The sequence below is a fragment of the Mastomys coucha genome, unplaced genomic scaffold (genome assembly GCF_008632895.1).
Source record: "Mastomys coucha isolate ucsf_1 unplaced genomic scaffold, UCSF_Mcou_1 pScaffold21, whole genome shotgun sequence".
Taxonomy (NCBI): Eukaryota; Metazoa; Chordata; class Mammalia; order Rodentia; family Muridae; genus Mastomys; species Mastomys coucha.
This window is the reverse complement of record NW_022196904.1, coordinates 143,928,236-143,955,430: the sequence shown is the minus strand read 5'-3', so window position 1 is coordinate 143,955,430 and position 27,195 is coordinate 143,928,236. Positions and strand designations below refer to the sequence as shown.

The window sequence follows — 27,195 nt, the reverse complement described above, 5'->3', positions numbered from 1 at the left end:
CCCTCTCTCCTCCTCCCCTCTTCTCTCCTCCCCTTTTCTCTACGTCCCTGTCCTCTCCTCTCTCCTCGCTTCCCCTTCCTTCAGCGCCCTAGTTCTGCTTCTGATCCTCCCTTCCTCATCCACACGTTTTCCTCTCTCCTACATAACAGACATTCGTTTTTCCTGTTCTTAGTGCTTTAATTTTCTCTTCTTCCTATAGTTCTTTGCCTTCTAGAGCTTATGCTTCCGTAAGTAAATTATGTATTTATTAAATATAAACATTGGAATGAAATAGTGAGGTCCAGCCTTTAGAATAATGCTGATTTTTCCTTCCTGGCATGGGAAGTGATAGTGAACATTCATTGAAAAAAAATATACACAAATCTAGTCACAAAGATAACACCAGTTAGTCTTTTTAACTTTTTAAAGATTACATTTATTTATTTGTGTATGCACATGCCACCCCATACCTGTGGAGGTCAGAGGACAAGTTGATGGAGTTGATTCTCTCTTTTTACAAGTGGGTCCCAGGAATCTAATTCAGGTTACCAGGTTTGGCTGCAAGCACATTTACTTGCTGAGCCTTAGTCTCTTTCCTAATAATTCTTACAGTTGCACCACACATATTGTGTATCTGTGTTTGCATATGTAGTAGTTTTTATATATTAATGATATAATGCCTAGTGAGTGACATGAGAATGAATGATTTTTGAATACATCTTTTTAGATGACGGGCTACTTCTCTAGCCCATAAAAGCAAAACTACAGAAAGCAGGAGGAGGCGTGCCTGGGTTCAGGGGGAGTGGGAGGCAGGTCACAAAACAAACCTACTGACTAATGGGCATGGATCAGTGATCTAGCAAAACAAATAGAAAAGAGTGCAATTTAGCCAAATGAATTAGAGGAATGCTGAGAATGTGGTGTCTGTACCGGAGTTGGAGGAGGAGAAGGTGGCCTTCTGCATGCTGAAGAATGGAGTTAAGAGCATGAACAAGGTGAGGGCGAGGAAACAGTGTGTGCAGCTCAATGTGATGCACCTCTGCTCTCTAGAGACACACACCATCCTAATGACAATTCATTTCTCTCTGTTCACTCAGCCATTTCTCAGTCTGCAAGTGCAGGCCCCTTCTTACCCTTTTCTAGCTTTATGGAGGTACACAGTTCCACTGGTTCCAGGTACAGGGCAGCAAGGGGATATACCCCAGCTTGGTAACTTTTCTCTGAACAGTGAAGTTAGCCTTATCCACATGTGCATATATGGGAAAGCTAAGTTTTTCTACTGTCTGAATCTGCTGGGCAGCAACATGTTCAATGAGACCACAGCGCCGGTACCTAGGCAAGGTGCCTCCCATTCTCAGTTCTCCAGTGTGGTCCATCAGGGCCCAAGACACAGGGGTCCCCTCAGGCCCCATAATACAGAAGCTGGGGAAGGTAAAGATACAACGTTCAATGAACTTCTGGCTCTTCTTATTGCCACCAAAATACCAGATGCTATCTACCAATGCAGCATGTGTAACATCCAGGGAGGCGAGTTTGAATAACTGATGGTTCCTATTGAGAACGAGAGAAAAGAACAGTCTAGTTACATAGGCTGCATAATTTTATTTATTTCCCCCTAAATTGTCCCAAGAGGTAAAAAGTAGAATATCTAAGATATTCTAAGATATTGTGCTCTGCCATCAGACACATCAATAGTGTGTGTGTGTGTGTGTGTATGTGTGTGTGTGTGTGTGTGAGAGAGAGAGAGAGAGAGAGAGAAAGAGAGAGAGAGAGAGAGAGAGTTTGATGATTAATCATTCTTCAATTTTTGAATTTCCTCATCTAGTGATATAGGATAATAAGCAATTTTCATTGCAGACTAATGAGCCAGTGTGGTGGGGGCTCAGATTCAGTGCCTAGCAGGTAGTAAAACTTTTCCAGGTAATATTTCCAGTTCTTATTTGCCTGTGACCATTGCTTTTCTAATTAGAGAGTTCAAATATGATGAGTCTTGCTTTATGTAAAAGGAAAAAAATATAGATAAGCAAGTTTCCTACAACACATGAAGCAAGCAGAAAAGCCAAAGTACAGAATCATAGAATTTGGTATCTTGTGCTCCTTAGATATTGTGATGAGAAAAAGAAAGTTAAGAGCAAAAAAGACAGCAATGTGGAATGAAGATGGTCTTGTCATTGAGTCCTGATGTCTGAAGACACCTGCAATGATGCAAAGGGGCGTAGGGAGTCATCCTGGAGCTCTGGAAGTGGAACGAGACACTATCTCAACTCTAGTTATCCATCATCCATGTGCTGAGCAAGCTATTCCATCCTTAGATCCTTTCTGTCAAGAGAATAGACTGACCTCCTATTCTCACAGTAGGACAAAAGTTTGTAGTAGGTTCTAGATGAGGGTGTGACCAGGTAACCATGTAGTTTACAAAGAGAACAGAATTCTTCCAGGTACACAGAGTGTCAGGTGCCTGAGCATCCTCAAATCACATACCCATTGCCAGCTTTCAGTTCCACTAAGCACTATGTTAAAGACAAAGGGGACAATGTGAAATGTGTTTTTACTAGAATCCAGTTGTCTTATGCAGAGAATTGACTGAATGTATATTTGTTTAAAGCCTACTGTGTGCCAGCTACTGAGGATCCCAGCCCCTGCAGAGTTTGTATTCTTCTTAGAGAATGAATCAACTATTGATCCTGGAGAATGAATTAACTAGTTTCCAATACTCAGGAGCGCTGTGAGTAAAATAAAGCTGGGCACTTGTGGAAGAGATTTTTATTGAGATGCTTTACCCAGGACTCTGAAGAGGTAACTTGTGAGCTGATCTGTGTAACAAACTCAATCATTAGTATAAAGATTGATCTGCTTATGAGAGGGATATTTTAGATAGAGAGAAGCTAGTCTTAGAGGCTTGAGCTTGTGAAGGTCAATTAGAAATGTTAATAAGGCTATGATATAGCATTGTATATTATCTTCTGTGTTTAGCTTCAACACTAGAAATAACATGAAATCATTCACACAGATATCTGAGGTCACCGAACCAATATTAGATTGTTAATTGGATTTTCTGAGAAAGAGAAGGAGAGAGCAAGAAAGTGAGCAAGTGAGTGATGAAAGCAAGAGATAGAGAATATGAATGAGATTCTCTCTGCTTTAATCCTTACCAAAATAATTAACTTGAAGTAACCTGACATCAACCAATCTGTCAGGTTCTAATGTGTATCTTCTTTTTCCTATTTTACATAGGAAATAATATTGAAATGGCAACACTTTTTGATGCTGTTATTTTAGCTTTTCTCAGTCTATGAAATCAACCTATTCCTCTTCAGACTACCTCCCTTAGAACACTTGTTTTGGCAGAATGACTCAACTTCTGATTTTAGACTCATACCTAAGAGATAGGTAATGTTTTTAAATGACCTTGTCGTATTTTTGACAAAGGCTAGACATTTTAGAAGGAAGAAACAAGAGAAAAGGCCAGGTCTGAGAGGTAGATGGGAGTCTCCTCTTAAAGGGCTGAGGAGTCCAGAAATATCTGGAAGTGTGGCAGGAATCACTGGACTCTTGTCAGCAGAGAGAAACGCGATCCTTATTTAAATCTCACTGCGATTACACAGCAACTCTGCAGGATATTGGTTGGATAGTTACCAGGACTAGAGCTAGCAGTGAAGACATGGTAGCTTACACAGCAACCCACATTCAACTTATAGAAGCAATTAAAAACTTTTAAATTGTAGTTATCTATTCATTTGTATGGATGTGACATGCTCCCATGGGAAGATCAGAGAGTAACTTTTGGCAGTTGGTTCTCTTCCTCATCGGGTAGGTTCCAGAGATTGAATTTAGGTAATAAGACTTGCCAGCAAACCCTTTAGCTGCTGCACCATGTCACTAGCTCTTTATGTGGATAATCTTATTTAGAAAAGGGACATTTAAAGGTATGTTTAGGATTTCAGTATAAGGTCACCCCAATGATTTTGTGTGGTCACAAATCCATTGATAACAGCCCTTACAATAAACAAAAGAGGGAAAAGACATGAATGAGAAAGAAGGTAATGTAAAAGTATTTTTAAAGAGTGAAGCAATGCACCCCAAAGCCAAGGTACTCCTGGGATGTCATTAGGTGTTGGAACAGTTCAGAAGGGATTCTATGCTGTGGATTCTAATGCGGCACAGCTCTGCTCACATCTTGATTTTTACCTTCTAGACTACAAAATAATGATAGATCACATGTGTACTGATTTTAACCTGTGTTTTAGGGTAACTCGTGATTGTACTGGAAATCTAACAGAGGAGGGATGCTGTTAATAAGAGAGTGAATGGTTTAGAACAGCTTTGTTCACACTTACAAAGGAGTGGGCTCGTCACTGCTGACTAGGTTCTTTGCATCCACCAAAGAAGGAGTCAGTTTCTTTGCTGTTTGAGATCGCATATAGAGAAAGCACTGCTTATGCTTGACCTTGCTCAAGTTAGCTGCTCCAAGACTTTCTATCACATTGCCCAGGTCTGACTGTGAACCTTGATGGGGAAAATAAGGAAGCAAATGGTATACAGTTATTCATATTAGCATTTGGGAAAAGCTATTCAATGGAGTCAAAGGGAATATGAACTTAGAATCAAGTTTTGTGTTACATCATGACAGGTTTTACATTATAAAGATTATATCCCTGCTACGTCTTTTTAAATTTAAATTTTGGCTGTTGTCACAAAGCCTGTCTACATATGCATACAGCTATAGCTACCAAAGAAGACAAATTAGAGGCATAGTAACTGAAATTGAATAGACAGTTTTGATGTTCTCAGCCCATTACATTGCTACTATAAGTTTCTCAGTTCCTTTTTCTTGCACCAATATGACTCTCTTCACCCTGAATTAGCTTTTGTTCACTTGTAAAATTTGCTTAAGCTCACAGAAAAATGTGACATAGTAAACATGTTTCAAAGAGTGCAGTGGGTTTAATTTTCACATTCTGTTCCTGATCCTGTGACATTTACATGTCATCCAATCTAATTCCCTCTGTCTCGGTAGTTAAGAGTTGACACAGCGCTATTACCAAATGTCAGTCTTGGGATGTAAGCCTATTCCCCCAGATAACCCATATGTGTGAACCCAGATGAGACCAGCAGAGCAGCATAACTGAATCTGATCCAAATTTCCTACCCATACAATTGTAAGGTAAAATAATTATCATTTGAATTGACATTGAGAAGACTTGAAATTCTATAAAGCTAGGTAGGATATTTATAAGGTTATTTTCCTTTAACTGTCTCATTTAGTACTTAAGGACTCTGTTTTTGCAATAATATTATAATCATTTTTCTCATCATTTTCAAATATCCATAGCAGAAGTGCCTTACCCTTTACCATACAGCAAAAAACTGGTTCAGCCAGGTTTCAATCTTAGATTACACAACTTCAGAAGCCATAGTCTTATTTACTAAACATTCTTTTGTAATGTGACAATGTAATAAAACAAATATTAAATGGTGGGGTACATTGCTCCCACATTTATGTTCTTTAATAAAATATGGTCATTCTAAAGAATAAGTCCTAAGGTGGTAAGGATTTACATTAATTTTTCTTTGTAAACATTGCACACTGTAACTCAAGGGTTCCTTTTGGAGGGGGTAGATGCTAAGCCAAGGAACAGACAGCAGCCTGCTCAGTGTTTGTGGCTTGCAAACAATGTGCGTGGGGTGTTAAAGATGTTTGTTCAAAAGGAAGTTATTTCCATCCTGTGTTCATAGGAGGTCACAACAGCCCACATACACCCGTTTTCTTACTTTGAATTTGCAAGTGTTGTTTCCAGTTAATAACTTCGGATGAGCCAAGGAATTCCTGACACTGTTTGGGATTCTTAGAATAAATTAGATAAGTGTTGTTGTAGTGGTCAAGGTCATCTGTCATGTCCTGTTTTAGAAAAGAAGAATCAACCAGAATGTTTATGGGTGGTGTGGTATTTGTTATATCCGTATTCAGCTACATCGTGGTATTTAAAAATAATAAAAGTAGTAGTTCCTGTGGGTTTACGTTGTAATTATTTGAAATGCAAAGTCAAGAGAAAAAAGCCCTCATTCAATTCAAAGTTTAAAAAGGCACCCTAAAGAGCATTACCTCAAATCAAAAGAAATCAGAGTATTACAAAATTCATGTAGAAGAGTCAAAATAACAAATTAAAAGCAAAACATTTAGGGAAAAGTATATTTGCTCTGGGCTATAAATGCTTTGGGATTCAAATCTATACCAAATACAAAATCAGAATATTCATCTACAAATAGAGAAAAAAATCCATGAGACAGATTAAAATGAGTGTGTTTCTAGCCTCTAGTACAATATGTGCCAGGATGGAGTCAATGGCTACTCCTGCTTCAATGTGTCTAGATACCAAGGCAGGCATTGCGACTTGGAAATGGATGAATGTGTTTCTGACCCCTGCATGAATGAGTCTTTATGCCTCAATGAGATAGGAAGATATACAAATGTCTGTCCTCAAGAGTATTCTGGTGTGAACTGTGAGTTGGAAATTGATAAATGTGGATCCCAGCCATGTCTACATTGTTCCCAATACTCTTAGGGCTTACTTCTCTGACTATGCACCTGGATTTCTTCGAGAACACTGTTTATTCAACTCTGATGAATGTGCCAGTCAATCATGTCTCCAGGGATGTCTACATGTGAATGGAAGAAACAACTCCTACTGTGACTAAACACATACGGGATTCACAGGGACACACTATGAGACTTTGATGCCTCATTGTTGGTCAAAACTTTGTCACAATAGCACAACATGTGAAGACATGGTTAACAGTTATATTTATAACTACTGCCCTGGATACACAAGTGCCCTCTGTGAGATGTCCATAAATGAATGGAGTAGCAACTCCTGCCAATTTACTGGGGAACATGCTAATCTGTCCTCAGAGGATGAATAGGGACACATTATAGACTTGGCTTTCTCCTTCAACTTCAAATTCAGGCTGTATTTGTATTTGTCAGTCTGGGTTCACAGACAGGAGCCTACCAGAACTGTCCTCTGAGAGGCTCTACCTAGAAGCTGACCAACATAGATGCAGAGATCCATAGCCAAACATTAGATTGAGTTTGGAAAGTCTCTTGGAAGAATTGGGAGAAGGATGGAGGAACTGGGAGACCAATAGAGCCAAATAACCTGGACCCTTGGGGTCTCCCAGAGACTGAACCACCAACCAAGGAGCATACCAGAGCTGGCCTTGGCCCCACCCCCTGCACATTTGTAGCGGATGTGTAGCTTAGTCTTTATGTAGGTCCCCCAACAACTGGAATTGGGGACTTACCCTGACTCTGTTGCCTGCCTGTGGATCCTGTTCCCCTAACTGGCCTGCCTTGTCTGGCCTCAGTGGGAGAAGATATGCCCCATCTTGCAGTGACTTGAGGTACCAGGGTGGGTTGATACCCAGAAGGGGAACTTCTGTCTTCTTAGAGGATGAAGGGGAATGGTAGTGAGGGGAGGGGTCATGTGAGGGAGGAGAGGTGGAGGCTGTGATCAGAATATAAAGGGAACAAATAAATTAATGGAAAAAAAAACAAATAGGGAGCCAAAGATAAAAATAATAGGCTAGATACTCCTTCAAAATAACTTATTAAGAAAATGACAACCACATGAAGCAAATAAATGAGCATATATGCATATATATGTATATATACATATGTGTATATATACATATATATATATACATATATATATGTGGAACAAGTGTATAACCCCATAATGGCACTACTTAAATATGAAGAAGCATATCACAGAAATATTACCTCCATTAATATATAATCTGAATGCTTTTATTCCTCTAATTTTAATGAAATATTAAATAAAATATTGTATGCTGTATAATGATACTGTAGATCAAACTATTGATTTTCCTGCTCTGCGTTATAAAATATTTAAATCATCTTCAACATTCATGTTGGCAAAATTTTCTACTTGGAATTGAGAATAAGCTCTGATTCCCTCCCTGTTGCACCAACCACCTGCAGCTCTTCTACTTTGTTTTACTGACTCTGTTGTAGATGACTGACGTAAAGGCAGTGCAACACCTCAGTAGGAAGCCAATGTTACAATGTTACAATGTTACAATGGAAAGTTGTCATAGTGAGAATCAGCTGGGTTATTTCAAGTCTGTGACTTTTAAAGACAGGAAACATGTTTTACTCTGGGATAAGAGTTGACAATGGAACTAAGAACTCACTTGTTACAATAAATAAACCTAACTTAAGAAATGTCCTTATCTCTAAAGATTTATTTTTATTTTGTGGATAGGAAAGCCTTTCCTGCATATCTCTGTGAATATAACATATGTTCAATGCCTGCACAGGTCAAGAGGGCATCAAATTCCATATAACTGGAGTTACTGACAGTTGTGAACCACCACATGGGGGCTAGGATCCAAACCTTGCTCCTCCACAAGGGCAGCAAGTGCTCTTAAGCACTGAGCCATCTCTCCAACTCTCAGGAAATGTTTTAATGTTTATAACAAAAAAATCAAGCTATTCGTGTCTCGACATGATCTAAATTGGTATGACCTTCTATCAATTTCCTCTAACTCCTACAAATGAGATACAAGAAATGATAAAGGAATAAAGTTTGTTTGCAGTTCAAATAAGCCATTGCTGATAGAGGAACTATGCTAGCAAGCAAAATAAATCATGGGTGAAGATAAAATAGTACTATCTGCACCTGTAGTAAACTTTCTCCATGTGTCATTACTATATAATTCTGTATTTCCCTGTACGTCATACCATTCTGTAATTTTTCTTTAGACTTTTCTGTATTCTCCTTCAGACAGATTACTGGTTGATATTATTACAATTCATTTCTGTTTCTCAGGAGGGTAGTAGGCATCTACCATAGTACTATACTACCACATTGCCAGACACATTCTAGGAATTCAACCAATGTAGGGGTACAGGCATACTTATTGTATATTGCAACTTACCTCTTCCTGGGGTCGAATAACAACAGTATTAAAATCAGGCCACTTGTCCACCAAAGTCTTGAGCTTGAATGGGTTTCCTTGATTGATGTGGAAGACAGTCCCATAAACCTAAATATTTTAACATAATAGGAATGACTGCACATTACGAAAAGATGGTAAAGTGCAACATTTCCGACTAGAACAAGGATCATTCCCATGAAATTATGAAAATTTTGTTGAAAAGATGTAATCTTTCAAATGGTTCCTAGTGACTAGTTGCTTATTCTAACAAAATTTTTTTAAACATTAGTAAGATAAGATATAGAATGATACAATTTATAAATAAACCAGTGGACTCTCCTGTTGTAGAATCTAATAGAATTTTTTTCATGGATTTCAGATTTCTTTCTTTTCATGCATCCAATGAATTTTATGAAGCTGAGCCACTTGAGAAATTAATTCCATTCATTACAAGTGTTTTCGTCATTACTCCTTGAAGCATTTTTATGATTGCTGCTTTAATATCCTTATCATGTAATTCTTATATCTGTATTACCTGGTTGTTGATATCTGTTTATCATCTAACTTAGAATTTTTGTTTCTCATCTCACTTAAGATTTAGCCAGGCTTAGTGATGCAGGTCTGTTATCTCAGCTAATAGGGATGCTGAGGCAATTAGGTCGAATATGTGAGGGACACCTGGAGTGTAAACTGAGCCACAGGCCAACTTATAAAATGTGCTTTCAATGCCATATGTATATTTTATGACAGACAATTTTACCTCATCTCTTCTGGGAAGATGTAATAGGTCAAATCCTAGTTCACAGTAACATCCAATACAAGCTGTGTGTTACATATAATGAGATCTGGAAATTCTTGTACATTAAATCTCATTTCACTGAAATAATACATGCTATGAAAAAGCATCTAATGATACACATGTTAATTTAAAATCTTTCCCTGCTAGAGCCATGTCAGGGGCACAATGAAAGCAAAATTTAAGTAAGATCAGAATCATTATTGCCGAAATCTAATATGGCTTCAACTAAATAGTGATCTGTTTGTTAAGTATCAGGGAAATTCTTATCCCTACTGGCTATTAAATCTAAGACCATGCACATGCTAGGCAAACACTCCATCACTGAACTATAAAATTTCCAACTTTCTTTTGAGTTTTTATTTTGTAATAGAGTCTCACAAAAATTGTAAAACATCCACTGGAAGTGAACAGTCACTTGCCTTAGACAGTGGAGAGCAGCACCCTGCTCCTTTAAAATACTAAGAAGATGACACTATTGAGACTTCTTTCTGCTCTGGGGAAGTAGCACAGGTGAGAGATATGGCATGATGTCAATCAGTTTTCAGTGGGTCTTGACCTCTTCCTTCCTCTGCCATAGCAAGGCGCAGTCCTTAGTTACTCTGAGAAAGTACTCATCTCACCTTTAAGGATTCAGGGAGGTGCTTCCTTAAGGCATTCTCTAGAGCCTGCAGTGCTTGGGAACTCTTTAAGTAGAACATCTCTTCTGATACCTTAGATGAAAAGTAACAACAATGATAGCAAGTTAGAGGTGGGGAGATACTTACACAGTGTGTCTAGACCACCTGTAAAGATCACAATTTATAGGCTTATAAACATCAGAATTTATTTCTCTCAGGTCTGGGAAGCCCATGATCTTGTTTTGTGGAACTCTGCTTTCTATCTTTTGGATGCACTCTCTAGCTCTGTCTTCTCAGGATGAAAGGAGTCAGCTTGCTTTCTGTAGCTTAATCTACAAAGGCATTTACAACATCTAAAAAGGTGACTAACCCAATAACCCTGCAAGGGCCCCCAGGCCCTATTATTATTTATCATATAGGCAATGCTTCCCAATATATGACTTTTACAGAGACACATACATTCAGACCATAGCAATGTTGAGCTCAATCCACATTTATTTAAAATGCCTCACCTGTTTTATTAAACATTCTCTGTAGTCATTGAAAAACAGTTGAACATATGTGTTAATATAGTTCTCAATTTTCTCTTTGGTTTCATTCATGTTTGTTGTTCATATGTTAATGCTTTTTTATTGCTGTCTCTCTACACTGAATCCTCACATATGGTAGTACCATAGCTTCTTTCCCTGTCAATAAAAAAAAAGTGCAACTTAAGGCAAAAAGGGTTTATTTTGGTTAAGAGCTCCAGGTTACAGCCCATCATGGTGGAATGTATCAGGACAATGAAGCAGTTGGCCACCTCTACAGTGAGAAACAATCAATGGGGGGCATGCATCATAGGGCTCATATTAGTTTTTCACTTTATACAATTCAGAAGCTTGCCCAGGGAGTGTCATGCCTGCAGTGAACCTTGGAGTTGGCCTGTTCTAGCTGCCTTGAGGGGCATGAATGATTGCGTTGTTTTTGATGTTTGAGCCTATGGCTTCTGGGGTACTTTGTGTACCTTTCAGTTCCCGAGGCACTCCCTCAGGCAATGAAGCATACAGACCATGGGTTTGTATCCTTAGAAGCCAGCAGAGAATGTAGAACTTGGCCAAACATTGAACATTAGACATTAATCTTGTATACCATGTCTGACTTAAAAACCCCCATACAGCCTGTTATGTATAAAAAGGAGGGTGGTATAAAATGTTTGATTGCTTGAAATAAACTTTTCTCAGACTCAGTCTTGCTGAGATCCCTTCAATCTGGCCTGACCCATTCCTACTAACCATATCAAGAAACCCTGGTTCAGTAGGTAAGAACTGGTGCTTACACCTGCACATAGTAGGATGGGTTATGAATCAATGAACACAGTCAAGATAATCTCCTGAAGGCATGTTCAGAGATCCAGCTCTCAAGTGTCTCTAGACAATTAACACTAACCTTCACAGATACTATTAGTCTAACAAAATTCTAGATGCTATGATTATTTAGGATATTTATATCAACTTATTTTGGAATAAATCTATGAATTTTTGCTAAAAATACTTCTGAAGCTTATATTAAGCTAACAGTGAGTCTATTGCCCATTTAGGTCAGAAGTAATATCAGAAAAATATTGAATATTCCAACACATGATATATTGTGATACATCTTTGCATGTTTCTCAGATTTTCATTAAAATTTTCCAACAAATTTTAATTTCAGGCTTTAAAATTTATATTTTATTATATAAACATAAGTATAAACTTACTTCATTCTGTGGATGATGTTGTAAATAAATTATATGATTTAAAAATGTTCTATTATATCTGTTGAAATGCAATTCACTCTTAAACAATTAACCCTACATGTTATGAACTAGTATTTTGACATATTAGTTCTAGTAGCTCTTGCTACTACTATTAATTTGAAGGTTATTTTAAATTTGTCTTTTATATGATCAACCATGGATTTTTTGTGAAGAAAAGTTATTTCTCTTTACCCTTTTCTGCTTATTTCTTTTTGTTGTCCCATGGAATCACATAGAGATTCTGGTAGGTGTTATGCTTATATTTTGTTTTTGGTTTTATTTACTCAGCACACACTATATTTTCCCTTAGGAAGCACAGCTATGAATTTGAGAAGTTTTAAATCTTTTAAAAATTCAGCACAGAAAGGAGAGGGTCTCCTGGGGTTCATTTCTGGTTGAGGAGCTATTTGTAGCTGATGGCTGTTGAGATATGTGGACACTGCCAATATATGTGGATATATTGCAGTGGATGGCCCCACATGGTCAGCATTAATTGGACTCAAGAGTCTAGCAATAATAATTTAAAAGGAGGACCTGAAGTCAGAAGAAAGACACAGAATTTGAGGAAGGTAAGAGGGAATGGATACACTGTATATACATATGTGTGTGTGTACATATATATACACTGTATATATACATATACACTGTATATATATACACACACATATATACATATATGTATATATATAGTATGTATATATCAAAATTCCAAGAATAAATTAAAATATTATTTTAAAAAATAAGTAAGTGCTCCTAGAGATAAAAGATAGATTTATCAATATGGAAATGCACCTAAATAACAATAGCTGCTAATAATAATAGAAATAATAATAGGTCAGGAAGTGGTATCCTTTCAAATACTAAGGGTAGCCAGATGGCACATAGCCTTAATCTCAGCATTTTGGAGCCAAAGGCAGGCAGACCTCTGAGTTCAAGGCTAGCCTGGTGTATAGAGTGAGTTCCAGGAGAGTTAGGACTACCCAGAGAAGCCCCTGTCTGTGAAAAAAAGCTAAGGGAGTAGGGTTGGAGAGATGACTCTCAACAATTATGAGTACTTGTTGCTCCTGCATGTAATAAGGGGTTTGTTAGTTCAATGTACTCACAGGGTAGCTCTCAATCTTCTGTAACTCCAGTTCCAGTAATGCCCACTGTCTTCCTTTTTTCATTAGAAATGATTTTTTATTCATTATATTTTATTGTGTTTTCCCTTCCACAGATCCTCGCAGATCCCCCCCCAATTCCCTCCTCATGCAACTTTATATTATATGTCTCCCTCAAAAACAAAAACAAGAAACAAAAATGGAAAATGCAAGAAACGAAAATAAAAATAAATAAGAAATGACTAAAAGACAAATAAGAAAACATTACATAGTAAAGCAAAAGGAAACAAAAGATACACAATGATACCATGCAGTTAGTTGTGTTGGCCAGCTATGCTTGGGCTAGGGACTGGCTTGGTATGTTGTTAATACATTCACTCCCTTAGAGAAAACAGACTTTATCTTTGACAGAGGGTGTCATTTTCAAACAACTGGCTCCTTGGTTAGAAATGGGACCCTGTGTTCACTGCACTTCTTGGTGTTAGGACTCCACCTGGCTTGAACCTATGCAAGTCATAGTGCATTGCCTTAATCTCTGTGAGTCCACATATACCTCACTCCTGTTGTGTCTGAATAACACCACTTCCTGGGAGTCATCCATTTCCTCTGGTTCTTATGAGCTTCCTGTCTTCTCTTCCACATAGATCCCTCAGTCTTGAAGGGAGATGTTTGATGAAGACTTTCCTTTTATGACAAGAACTCCAAAATCTCTCATCTCAGCACATTGTCTAGTTGTGGGTCTCTCTGTTAGTTCTCATCTATTACAAGAAGAACTTTCTCTGATGTGGATTTAAGAAAGTACTGATCTATGGGTATAGCAGTATGGCATTAGGAATCATTTTACTGCTATGATTCTTTAGCAGAATAATACTTTTGTGTTTTCCCCTAAGCCCATGATCTATCTAGTCTTGGGTTCATGGCCACTACAGCAGTGTCAGGTTTGGGTTACATCTCATGGAGCGGGCCTTAAGTTTAATTTTAAAAGGGGGTTGTTTACTCTCATAGTACTTGTGCTACTACTGTACCAGTATATCTTTCATGTACATCACTGTTTTAGGCTAGTGTTCATACCTGGATGATATTGGTGATTACCTTTCTCTTCCAGTTGTATATAAAGTATCTTCCAGTATCATGGACACTATTTAGTAAAAAGGAAATTTCTAGTTAAGCACCAGTTCAACTTCTCTGTCTAATGACATAAGTAAGTGTTGACCTCAGCAATGGGGCCTTAACATCAGATGGTGGAGATTAACTAATAGCCTTAGCAAAATAGCTAAGCTGTGATGTTTAGGGGTTACATATGACCCCTTTGGACAATAACTCAACAAAATGTTATGCATTCCTGGCACTGGAGGTTTTATTGGGTGGCTAATGATGCCTAGTTGGGACCCTGTCTCGCCTATGATTTGGAGATTCCATTTAGAATCATTTCACATATGTGTATATTTTAAGAAGCTTCTACAGTTTCCATATTTTTCAAGTAGTACTTGGTATTAGCAGTGCCTCCCCATACTCCTTCTCTCCCATCCTCATTTTTAATCTTTCTATTCTAGTTCCACCTTTATCTCTTCATAATACTATATTCTATTTCCCCTTCTTTGGAAGATCCTCTGCTCTACCCTGGTAACTTACTAGGTACCTAATTTCTATGGTTTTTCAAATTTTGTTAGACATCTCAAAAGCCTAAAAGCTGACATCCACATATGAAAAAACACAGTATTTGTATTTTTGGTTCTGAGTTACTTCATAATAAATTTTTATAGCTCCAACTATTTACCTGAAAATTACACAATTTCATTATTATCTAATAAAGTAAATTAATGATATCCCATTGTGTAAATGTGCCACATTTCTATGACCCATTTTTTTGTTGAGGGACATCTAAATTGGTTCCAATTTCTGGCTAATATGTTAGAACAGCAATGAACATGGAGAGTAAGGGTCCCTGTAGTAGAATGTAGAATGCTTTGCGTATATGATCAAGAAAGTATAGCTGGGTTGTTTCCAGGTTGTGGTACATCTACACAATGGAGTACTACTCAGCTATTAAAAACAATAAATTTATGAAATTCTTAGGGAAATGGATGGAGCTGGAGAATATCATCCTGAGTGAGGTAACTCATTCACAAAAGAACAAACACGGTATGCACTCTCTGATAAGTGGTTATTAGCCCAGAAGTTTGGAATACAGGAAGAACAACCCACAAACCACAAGGAACTCAAGAAGAAGGAAGACCAAAGATGGACATTTCATTCCTTCTTAAAAGGGGGAACCAAGTACCCATGGAAGGAGTGGCAAAGATTAACTATGGAGCAGAGACTGAAGGAAAGACAAGCCAGCCTAAATATAGTTAGTTACCTCCTGGGAGGCTCTGACAGTACCTGACTAATACAGATGTAGAGGCTCACAGCCATCTATTGAACTGAGTACAGGGTCCTCAGTGAAGGAGTTAGAGAAAGGATCAATGGAGCTGAGGGGTTTGCAGCCCCTTAGGATGAACAACAATATGAACTATTACCCTCAGAGCTCCCAGAGTCTCAACCACCAACCAAGGAGTACACACAGTGGGACTGATTGCTCTGGCAGTGTGTGTATAGTGGAGGATTGCAAATTCGATCATCAATGGGAGGAGAGGACCTCAGCCCTGTGAAGATTCTGTGCCCCAGTGTGGGGGAATGCCAAGGCCTATAAGCAGGAGAGGGTGGGATGGCAGGCATGGGGAGTGCGGAGGCAGCTGGGGTTTGTTTTTGTTGTTTTCGTTTGTTTCTTTGTTTTTTAGAGGGGAAACTGGGAAGGGAGAAATTTACATGTACATAAAGAAAATATCTAATAAAAAAATTAATTAAAAAAAAAGAAAGTATAGCTGGATCTTATGGTAGATCTATTCCCAGCTTCCTAAGGAACCGCCACACAGATTACCATAGTGGCTGCTCCACTGTATACTCATACCAGCAACGAATATGTGTTTTCCTTCCTGAATATCTCACTAGCATGTGTTCTCTGTCATATAGCTCTTTATATGATGCTATTAATTTAGTACTTTATATATTTTAGATATTGACTTGTATTAGATTTGTAATTGGTAAATACCTTTTTCGTTTTTAGAGCCTGTCACCTTGTACAGATAATGGTGTCCTTTGACATACAGAAGAGTTTCAGTTTCATGAGGTCTCATTTGTTAATTACTGTTCTTAGTGCCTGATCTTTCTGCATTCTGCTCAGAAAGTCTTTTCCCATGCCAATGAGCTCAAGCCCATTTCCCACTTTCTCTTTTATCTGATGCAGGGTCTTTGGTCTTATCTTGAAGTCATTGATCTCTTTTAATTTGCATTATACAGGGTAATAAATATGGATCTATTTTCATTCTTCTACATGCGGCCCCATGCATTGATGATGAAGAGTAAAGATTGACCAGCCCCATATGCTGAAGATGCTTTCTTTTCTAGAGTATGTATTTCTAGCTTCTTTGTCAAAACTCAGGTGACCATAAAAAGAACATGTCCTCAGAATAATTAAGCAGGGTTCATGGGGATTCAAAGACTGAAGTGGCAACCACAGAGCCTGCATGGGTCTGTGCAAAGTCCTTTGTACGTATCTTATGGTTATCTGGCTTGGTGCTTTTGTGGGACTCCTTATAGTGAGTACACATGTGTTGGTGTCTCTGGGTCTTTAGATTGCTCTTGGGATCCCTTTCCTCCTCCTAAGTTGCCTCGTCTAGTTGTGGTAGAGAGATTGCACCTGGTCTTATTGCATCTTGTTATGCCTTGTTCAGCTCTTTTCTGAAAGGAAACAGAAAAGGAGTGGATCTGGGAGAGAGAGGAGGTGGTATAGTTGGGAGGAATGGATGGAGGGAAAACTGTGGTTGGATGTATTGTATGAGAGAAGTGTGTGTGTGTGTGTGCGTGTGTATTTTAATATACATATATATTAAAATCAGGTGTCTCCTACAGTCAAAACTGTGACCCATAATCTTTCCTGTTTGAAAGAGCTGCAGGGACAAAAATGGAGAAGAGCCTGAGGAAATTTGGTCTCTGAATTTGGTCCAGAGTCAGGCCCAAATTGGACCCAGCTCAAGGGGAGGCCCCAAGGCCTGACACTATTACTGAGGCTATGGTGTGCTCACAAAAAGGCACCTATCATGACTGCCCTCTAAAAGACCCAACAAGCAGCTAAAAGAGTCAGATGCACATATTTGCACCCAACCAATGGACAGAAGCTGCTCATCCCCATGGTTGAATTAGGGAAAAGCTGGAAGAAGCTGAGGATGGGGACAGTCCTGTAGGAGGACCAGCAGTCTCAACTAACCTGGATCTCTCAGACACTGGGCCACCAACCAGGCAGCATATATCAGCTGATAGAGGCCCCAACCACATATACAGCAGAAGACTGCCGGGTCTGAACTCAGTCAGAGAAGATGCACCTGACTCTCAAGAGACTTGGAGGCCCAGGGATTGGAGAGGTCTGGTAGGGTAGAGGATAGGGGTATAGGGACATCCTCATGGAGACATGGGGGCAAGAAGGACATATGGGATGGGGAACAGTCAGAGGGTAGACTGGGAAGAGGATAAAATCTGGAGTGTAAGAAAAGATTAAATAGGGAGGCAGAGGCAGGTGGATATCTGAGTTCAAGGCCAGCCTGGTCTACAGAGTGAGTTCCAGCACAGCCAGAGCTATACAGAGAAACCCTGTCTCAAAAAATCAAAAAAAAAAAAAAAGATTAAATAAAATTTAAAAAAAAATCAGGTATTCATAGGTGTGTAAACTTATTTCTGGGTCTTCAATTCAATTTCATTGACTGTGTCTCTTTTTATGCCAATACCACATTTTTGGGTTTTGTTTTAGTTTTGGTTTACTATACTTTTATAGTACAATTTGAAATCAGGGATGGTGATACCTCCAGAAGGTCTTTTACTTTTCAGTATTGTTTTAGCTATGCTGTTTCTTGTCTGTTTCCATATGGAGCTGAAAATTGTTCCTTCTATTTCTGCAAATAATTGTGTTGAAAATTTCATGGGGATTGCATTGAGTCTGTAAACTGCTTTTGTTAGGATGGCGGTTTTTACAGTGTTAATCCTATTGATCCATGAGCATGGGAGATTTTTTTCACATGCTAATGTCTTCTTCAATTTCTTTCTTCAATGTATTAAAGATTTTATTATATAGGTACTTCATTTGCTTGGTTAGAGTTAACCCAAGATATTTTTGAGGTTATTGTAAAGGTGTTGTTTCCATGATTTCTTTCTCAGTACTTTTGTAGTTTATATATAGGAGGGTTAGTGGGTTTTGTGTGTTAACTTTGAATCCTGCTATTTTGCTGGAAGTGTTTATCAGTTGTAAGAATTCTCTGGTGGAATTTTAAGGACCTTTTTACACATCTCTATATGGACCTTCTATGATATAACATCATATCATCGGCTTTGAATATGCTTTGTCCTCTTCCTTTCTAACTTGTATCCCCTTCATCTCCTTCAGTTGTCTTGGTGCTCTAGCTAAAATTTCAAGTACTATAATAAGTGGATTGGGCAAGAGTAGTCAACCTTGTTTGTTCATGATTTTAGTGGGAATGCTTTGAATGTCTCTCTGTTTAGGTTGATGTTGACTCTGGGCTAGTTGTTAATTTCCTTTATTATGCTGCAGTATATCCCCTGTAATCCAGACATCTGCAGGACTTTTATCATGAAAGCGTGTTGGATTTTATCAAATGATTTTTCTACATGCAATTAGATGATCGTGTGATTTGTGTCTTTCAGTTTGTTTACATGGTGGATTGATTCATCAGTTTATGTATGTTGAACCATCTCTGCATCTCTGGGATGAAGCCTACCTCATCATGGTTGATAATCTTTTTTGTTGTGTTCTTGGGTTCAGTTCGCAAGTATTTTATAGAGAACTTATATATCTAAGTTCATAAATGATATTGGCCCATAATTTCATTTCAATTGAGTCTTTGTGGAGTTTTAGTATCAGGGTATAGTTACTCCATAAGAATAATTAGCAGCCGGGTGGTAGTGGTGCACACCTTTAATCCCAGCACTTGGGGGAGGGGGCAGAGGCAGGCAGATTTCTGAGTTTGAGGCCAGCCTGGTCTATAGAGTGAGTTCCAGGACAGCCAGGGCTATACAGAGAAACCCTGTCTTGAAAAAACAAAAACAAACAAACAAAAACAATAATTAGCAAATGTTCCTTCTGTTTCTAATTTTCAAATAAATTAAAGGAATATTGGCATTAGTTATTTGGTCCAGAGGTCTAGACAGAGAAAACAAGATATTCTATGACAAAATGAAATTTATACAATATATAAGTGCTTGTTTACAATGATACTGAAAATACATACATTTTTCTCAATGTAAATTTTAAATAACTCCAAATATGTTAACTGTATGATATTTTAAAATAATATATCATTATTAGTTTTTTAAAAGTGAACATAAATAGATAAAGTCTTTTTATTTGTTTGTTTTATTTTGATTGGAGCTTAAAATCTTAGCTCTTACTGTGATACAAACCCAAAATAAGAACAATTTTTAGACATTGGAGTTCATTGCTATAAGGATGTACTTCAATGTCCCTCACATCACCAAAGGATTTCACCTCCATAGTAGCTAAGCTAAGAGTTGACAGTTCTCCTACACCAAGGAATGAATTGTAGGCACAATTTTTGGGTACAGATTCCCTGCTATGGTCAAAGCTATTTAACTTGAGTGATTGCCATCATTCTCAGCCCACAGAGAACAGGTTACATTCATTTAAAAAAATGGTGTGTATATTAAGATGGCCCATGAAGTTATTCATTAACTGTTTCAATGAACAATGTTTCTGCTTGGAAGGTGGCACAGACATTAGGTGAGGGTAAGATTCTGGTTCATTGGCTGTGATGATTTTGAAAAGCATCATCTCAGAAAAAGAGTAACTTATAAAGTCCTCTTCTTCAAACTTGATACAAGAGTTACAAATGTTAAGCAAAGCATTCAGTCTCACTCTTTGTTGTTCTCTTGAAAGCCACCTCCAAAATTAACTGTCTACATTTCTCTTGGCTATATAAATTATTTTGAAATATGAAAGCTGTTCTGAAAACCATAATATAGTCTAAAAACATTAAATAAACAATCCTACTAATAGAGAGGCTGAGATAGGAGAAGCATGATATCAAGACCATTATGTGGTACACAGCAAGACACTGTCACGTATAAACAAGCAGAAAGTATACCAATTACCAAATTAGAGAGACCACTGGATAACAGCCAACAAATTTCTAATTCCTCATATATTTGAACTTCAATCAATTAGGATATGTTGGTAATATTAATTTTCATACTAGGAGATATTAAAGAAAAGTGATTGTTACCTCCTGTTATTTTTGTTGTTAGAGGTGGAATTATGTTTGTGTGGATTTGTTGAAAGATTACTTTCTTGATTTTTCTAGGGTATAGTTTCACTCCATGTGTTGGTGTTTTCCATCTATTACCCTTTGTAGGGCTGGATTTGTGGAAATATATTGTATAAATTTCATTTTGTCATAGAATATCTTGTTTTCTTCGTCTATGGTAACTGAGAGTTTTGCTGGGTATAGTAGCCTGGGTTGGCATTTGTGTTCTCTTAGTGTCTGCATGACATCTGCCCAGGATCTTCTAGCTTTCATAGCCTTTTGGTGAAAAGTCTGGTGTAATTCTGATAGGTTTGCCTTTATATCTTACTCGACCTTTTTCCCTTACTGTTTTTAATATTCTTTCTTTGTTTAGTGCATTTAGTGTTTTGATTATTATATGACAGGAGGAATTTCTTTTCTGGTCCAGTCTATTTGGAGTTCTGTAGGCTTCTTGTGTATTAATGGGCATCTCTTTAGGTTTGGGAAGTTTTCTTCTATAATTTTGTTGAGGATATTTACTGGCCCTTTAAGTTGGGAATCTTCACTCTCTTCTATACCTACTATACTTAGGTTTGGTCTTCTCATTGTGTCCTTGATTTCCTGGATGTTTTATGTTAGGAGCCTTTTGCTTTTTGCATTTTCTTTGACTGTTGTGCCAATGTTTTCTATGGTATTTTCTGCCCCTGATAGTATCTCTTCTATCTGTTGTATTCTGTTGGTGATGCTTGCATCTATGAGTCCTGATCTCTTTCCTAGATTTTATAACTCCAGGGTTGTCTCCCTTTGTGATTTCTTTATTGTTTCTATTTCCATTTTTAGATTTTGGATGGTTTTGTTCATTCCTTTGCCTGTTTTATTGTGTTCTGTAATTCTTTAAGGGATTTTTGAGTTTCCTTTTTAAGAGCTTCTAGCTATTTACCTGTGTTCTCCTGTAATTTCTTTAAGAGAGTTATTTGTGTTCCTCTTAAAGTCCTGTACCATCATAGTGAGAAGTGATTTTAGATCTGAATCTTGGTTTTTCTGGTGTTATGGTATATCTGGGACTCACTACAGTAGGAGAATTGGGTTCTGATGATGCCAAATGACCTTGGTTTCTGTTGTATATGTTCTTACACTTGACTCCCGCCATCTGGTTGTCTCTAGTGCTACCTGCCCTTGCCATATCTGACTGAAGCCTGTCCTTCCTGTGATCCTGGTCATGTCAGACTTCCTCAGAATCAAGCTGTCTCTGTGATCCTGTGGTAGTGGGATCCTGGGTGTATTAGAGCTCCGAGGAGTCAAGCTGCCTCTGGGACCCTGAGATAATGGTGTGGCCATGCTCCTGTGATCCTGTGATCCTGTGATCTTGGGTGTGTTAGAGTGCCTGGGAGTAGAGCTTCCTCTGGGTGTTGTGGGACTCTGTGGAGTTTGTTCCTACTCAGGGCACCGGCCCAGACAGACTGAAAGAACCTGTGCCACTGATCTGACATAGTTCCAGTGTGCCTGGGTCCCACTGGTCCCAGTAATTCCCAGTATTGGGACCTTGATTTAACTTTGTTAGGACATATATATCAAGAAATCCCTCCATTTTTTTAGGTTTTCCAGCTTAATAGAATATGGATATTTAAAGTCCTTTGATCCTCATAATTTCTTCTTTCTCTTGTAAAGTTCTCCCTTTCATTTCTAATTTTATTAATCTTATATCTCAACATTTTAGTTAACTTGGTTAATTTTTAGTTAATTTTGGTTAATTTTGTCAGTATTATTGGTGTTTACAAAGAAGCAAGTTTTTATTTCATTGATTCTTTTTATATTTTTGCTCTTTATATTTTACTGATTTTGAGCACTGAGTTTATTTCTTCTTGTCTATATATTTTAATGTTTTTTCTAGGGCTTTAAGGTATACAATGACTTCTGTGATTGCTCTACACATGTGGTTCACTTATGTCTGTGCAGCAAAACATTCATGTGCATAAAATAATAATACATCATTTTAATGCTGAGGATATATGACTGTACAGATTAATGTATTTAGTGTATTTTTTTTTAATTTAGAGATTTAGTAAGGTATTTAGAGTAGTTCCAATTTCTTTTCTGCTGTTTATTTTATTGATTTCTGTTCTGTTTTTCTTTTTGCTAACCTGAAACCTGATTCTCTCTCTCTCTCCCTCTCTCTCTCTCTCTCTCTCTCTCCTTCTCTCTCTCTCTCCTTCTCTCTCTCCCTCTCTCTCTCTCCCTCTCTCTCTCTCTCTCTCTCTCTTTCTCTCTTTCTCTCTCTCCTCTCTCTCTGTGGTTTGTGTCTTGTGTCTCCACCCCTTCTATGTCTCTTTCTTTCTGTCTCTTCTGTCTCTCTTAATTTTTTTCAATTAATTTTAAGCTACTGTTTTGTACAATTTAAATTATCTATGATATCCATGGTATATCCGACCAGTGGGGGAATATATAGACTTAATGAAACCAGTGATTTCATCAACAAGGAAAATTAAAGACTAAATATGAGATTGCAGATAGAAGCATCAGAGAAATGGCCAAATACCATCAAATCATCTGCTCACATCATCTAGCAGAAATTAACTGGGGAAGCTGGGATAGTAAGCTGGAGTTCCCCATTACTAGAGTCCTAGAGAGAAGGTCCATTTCTCCCTCCCTATGGATGAGTTTCTGGTTTTCCATTGCCATTGTAGGCATTTTTTTGTGTTATGGAAAAACCAGTAGTAACCTCTGTTGGAAATACCTTTTGCCTTCTATCTGTTCCTCTGCTCTCAAGAACACAGCGTTTTTACTTGGGGGCTCTTTTATTGTTTGCCTCCTTCCTTATCACAGTTAGGGAGGCCATCCCACACCCGAATAATGTCTGGGAAGACAATTAAAGACAGACATACCTGAGTCTGAAGAGAGGAAGCTTGATTTCATAGCCACCTCTCAGTAAGTTCAAAAGCACATAGCTATTTTGAGCTTATCTCACACATCATCCTTTTAGACCTCCTTATTGCCCAGTTCCTCTGGGTCTGTGGATTGTAGCATGGTTATCCTGTACTTCATGGCTAATGTCTATTTATAAGTGAGTGTGCACCATGCATTTCCTTTTGGGTCTGGGTTACCTCACTTAAGATTATATTCTCAATTTCCATCTATTTGCAGGCAAATTTAATGATGTATTTGTTTTTAATAGCTGAATAGTATTCCATTGTGTAGATGTACCATATTTTCCTTATCTACTCTTCAGTTGAAGAACATCTGAGTTGTTTCTAGTTTCTGGCTATTATGAATAAAACTACTATGAACATCACTGAGCAAGTGTCATTGGGGGTGGATGGAGAAAGGGAACTGAGTGGGAGAGGTAGGTAAAGGACTTGTATAAGGATGGCAATCAGGTATATGTTGGGGGAGATGACTGGGAGTGAGGATGGAAATCAGTGGGGAGCATCTTTGGGACTAGCCAGAGATCTGGGATGGGGGAGGCTAAGATGAACCTATGGGAGTGGCATTATCTGAGAAGCCTACCAACAGGGGATATATAGACTGAAGTGACCTCCTGCTGCAGTCAGACAGGGTTTCCAGTGAATGGAAGGGGGCATCAACACACCCAAAACTCTTCAATCCAAAATTTGTCCTACCGACAAGATGTTCAGGGATGATGGAATGACTAACAAATGACTGGCCCAACTTGAGACCGAAGCATGAGAGAAAGACAACCCCTGACACTATTAATGATACTTGGCTATGGTTGAAGACAGGAACCTAGCATAACTGTCTCCTGAGAGGCTTCATCCAGCAGCAGATGGAAACAGCTGCAGAAACACATAACCAAACACTAAGCTCAGGAAGTCTTGTGGAAGTGTAGGGAATATAATTGAGCAAACTGAAGGGGGTCAAGGACACCACAAGAAGACCAACATAGTAAACTAACCTGAGCCCATGGAGGTTCACAGAGACTGAATCACCTACCAAAGCGCATGCAGGGGCTGGACTTAGATTTCTGTAAACTTGTAGTAGATGTGCAACTGGTCTTCAGGTGCTTCCCCTAACAAGTGGAGTGGAGACTATTTCTGACTCTGTTGTCTGCTATTGGATCCCCTTCTCTACCTGGGCTTCCTGGCTGGGCCTCAGTGAAAGAGGATGTGTTTAGTCCTACTGGAACTAGAAGTCCCAGGGTGGGTCGGTAACCAGGGGTCTTCCACTTTTTTGAGAAGGGGGTGTATAATGTAGGGGAAGGAATTTATTAGGGTGGGACTTGGAAGAGAGGCAGGAGGAGCTTTGATTCAGATGTAAAATGAATAAAATATTATGGTAAGGAATAAAGAGCACATGGCAATTTATCAATATAATGGTCATTACTGTTACTACACAAGTAACAGGGTTTTACTATGGTATTCTTTCATATATATATATATATATATATATATATATATATATATATATATATCTCCATATGTGTGTGTGTGTGTGTGTGTGTGTGTGTATAATTAGACTTTGTTCTTATTTTTCTCTGTCCTCTATTAATGTTCCCACCTCTGCTTTTACAGCACAGAGATGCTATTATCTCTGCTCTATCATTTCCTTTATGGCACTTGTCTCTCTTTTATAGTTCTCTTCTATATTAATGGACTACACACAGTATGTGTGTGTGTGTGTGCGTGTGTGTGTGTGCATGGGTGTGTGTTCACATGACCAAGGAAGGAGAACTGCAATAAGGAAGAGTTCTTACGGAAGGGGAAAAGGTAAAAAGGACATCTATACTGACTCTATTCCTTATCTATTATAAATAATGTAGAAATAAACAAGGATGTACCTACTTGATCATGGTGAATGATCATTTTGATGTGTTCCTGGATTCAGTTGTGAGAATTTTATTGAGTATTTTTCCATTGATATTCATAAGGAAAATTGGTCTGAAGTTCTCTTTCTTTGTTGGGTCTTTGTGTGGTTTTTGTATCAGCATAACTGTGGCTTCATACAAGGAGTTAGGTAGTGTTCCTTGTGTTTTTATTTTGTGAAATAGTTTGAAGAATATTGCTATTAGGTCTTCTTCAAAGGTCTGATAGAATTCCACACTAAAACCGTCTGGTCCTGGCCTTGTTTTGGTTGGGAGACTTTTAATGACTGCTTCTATTTCTTTAGGGGCTATGGGACTGTTTAGATTGTTTATCTGATCCTGATTTAACTTTGGTACCTGGTATCTGTCTAGAAAATCATCCATTTCATTCAGATTTTCCAGTTTTGTTGAGTATAGGCTTTTGTAGTAAGATCTGATGTTTTTTTAAAAATTTTTTCAGTTTTATGTCTCTGTTTTCATTTCTGATTTTGTTAATTTGGCTACTGTCTCTGTGCTCTCTGGTTATTCTGGCTAATGGTTTATCTGTCTTCTTGATTTTCTCAAAGAACCAGCTCTTGTTTTTGTTGATTCTTTGTATAGTTCTTCTTGTTTCTACTTAGTTGATTTCAGCTCTAGATTGATTATTTCCTGCCATCTACTCCTCTTGGGTGTATTTGCTTCTTTTTGTTGTAGAGCATTCAGATGTACTGTTAAGCTGCTAGTATATGCTCTCTCCAGTTTCTTTATGAAGACACCCAGAACTATGAGTTTTCCTCTTAGTACTGCTTTCATTGTGTCCCATAAGTTTGGATATGTTGTGCAAAGCAGCCTCATTTATAATAACCAGAAGCTAGAAAAGACCCAAATGTCCCTCATCAGAGGAATAGATAGAGAAAATGTGGTAAATTTATACAATAGAGTATACTAAGCTATTAAAAACAATGACTTCAAGCTCAGAATACTTATGATAGAACTCACAGACCATATGAAGTTCAAGAAGAAGGAAGACCAAAGTGTGTGTGCTTCAGTCCTACTTAGAAGAAAGAACAAAATAATCATGGGAGGTAGAGGGAAGAAGGGACCTGGGAGGGAGAGAGGATGGGGAGGGAAAAGGGGGGCAGAATCAGGAGTGGGAAGAAATGGGGGGGAGAGAATTACAGAGGGTCAGGAAATTGAAAGGAGGTATGTAACAGTTAAAAATGGCAAATTGGGGGTAGCTTCTAGAAAATCCCAAATGCCAGGAAAGCAAGAGGCTCCCTGGACCCAATGGGGATGACATTAGCTGAAATACCCAACAAAGGGGAGAGAGAACCTGTAGGGATCATATCCAGAGGTTAGGCATGCCCCTGGTTGAGGAATGGGGCTACCCACCCATCTCAAAAATATTAACCCAGAATTGCTCCTGTCTAAAGGAAATGCAGTGAGAAAGAGTTGAACAGAGACTAACAGAAAGGCCACCCAGAGACTACCCTATCTAGGGATTCATCCCATCTGCAGACACCAAACCCAGACACTATTGCTGATGCCATAAGTGCTTGCTGACTGGATCCTGGTATAGCTGTCCTCTGAGAGGCTCTGGCAATACATATCTGACCAATACAGATGTGGATTCTTGCAGCCAACCATTGAACTGAGCACAGGGACCCCTTTGAAGGAGTTAGGGGAAGTACTGAAGTAGCTGAGGGGGTTTGCAACTCCATAGGAAGAACAACAATATCAACCAACCAGATCAACCCCCCCACTAGAGTTCTCAGGGACTAAACCACCAACCAAAGAGTACACATGGAGGTACCATGGCTCTAG

General features: G+C 38.3%; 1 protein-coding gene across 1 annotated transcript in view; it reads right to left on the bottom strand.

The window, feature by feature from the left end:
* Window positions 1-391: 391 nt before the first annotated feature.
* LOC116101070 (glycine N-acyltransferase-like protein Keg1) overlaps window positions 392-27,195 on the bottom strand; it is a 30,512-nt gene continuing 3,708 nt past the window's right edge. The window contains exons 2-6 of the mRNA XM_031384763.1: window positions 10,360-10,449; window positions 8,941-9,048; window positions 5,752-5,878; window positions 4,317-4,485; window positions 392-1,530 (exon numbers count right to left, since the gene is read on the bottom strand). Coding sequence (XP_031240623.1) covers window positions 1,125-1,530; window positions 4,317-4,485; window positions 5,752-5,878; window positions 8,941-9,048; window positions 10,360-10,437 — 888 coding nt within the window. The 5' untranslated portion in view covers window positions 10,438-10,449 and the 3' untranslated portion in view covers window positions 392-1,124. The remainder of the gene's footprint in view (window positions 1,531-4,316; window positions 4,486-5,751; window positions 5,879-8,940; window positions 9,049-10,359; window positions 10,450-27,195) is intronic.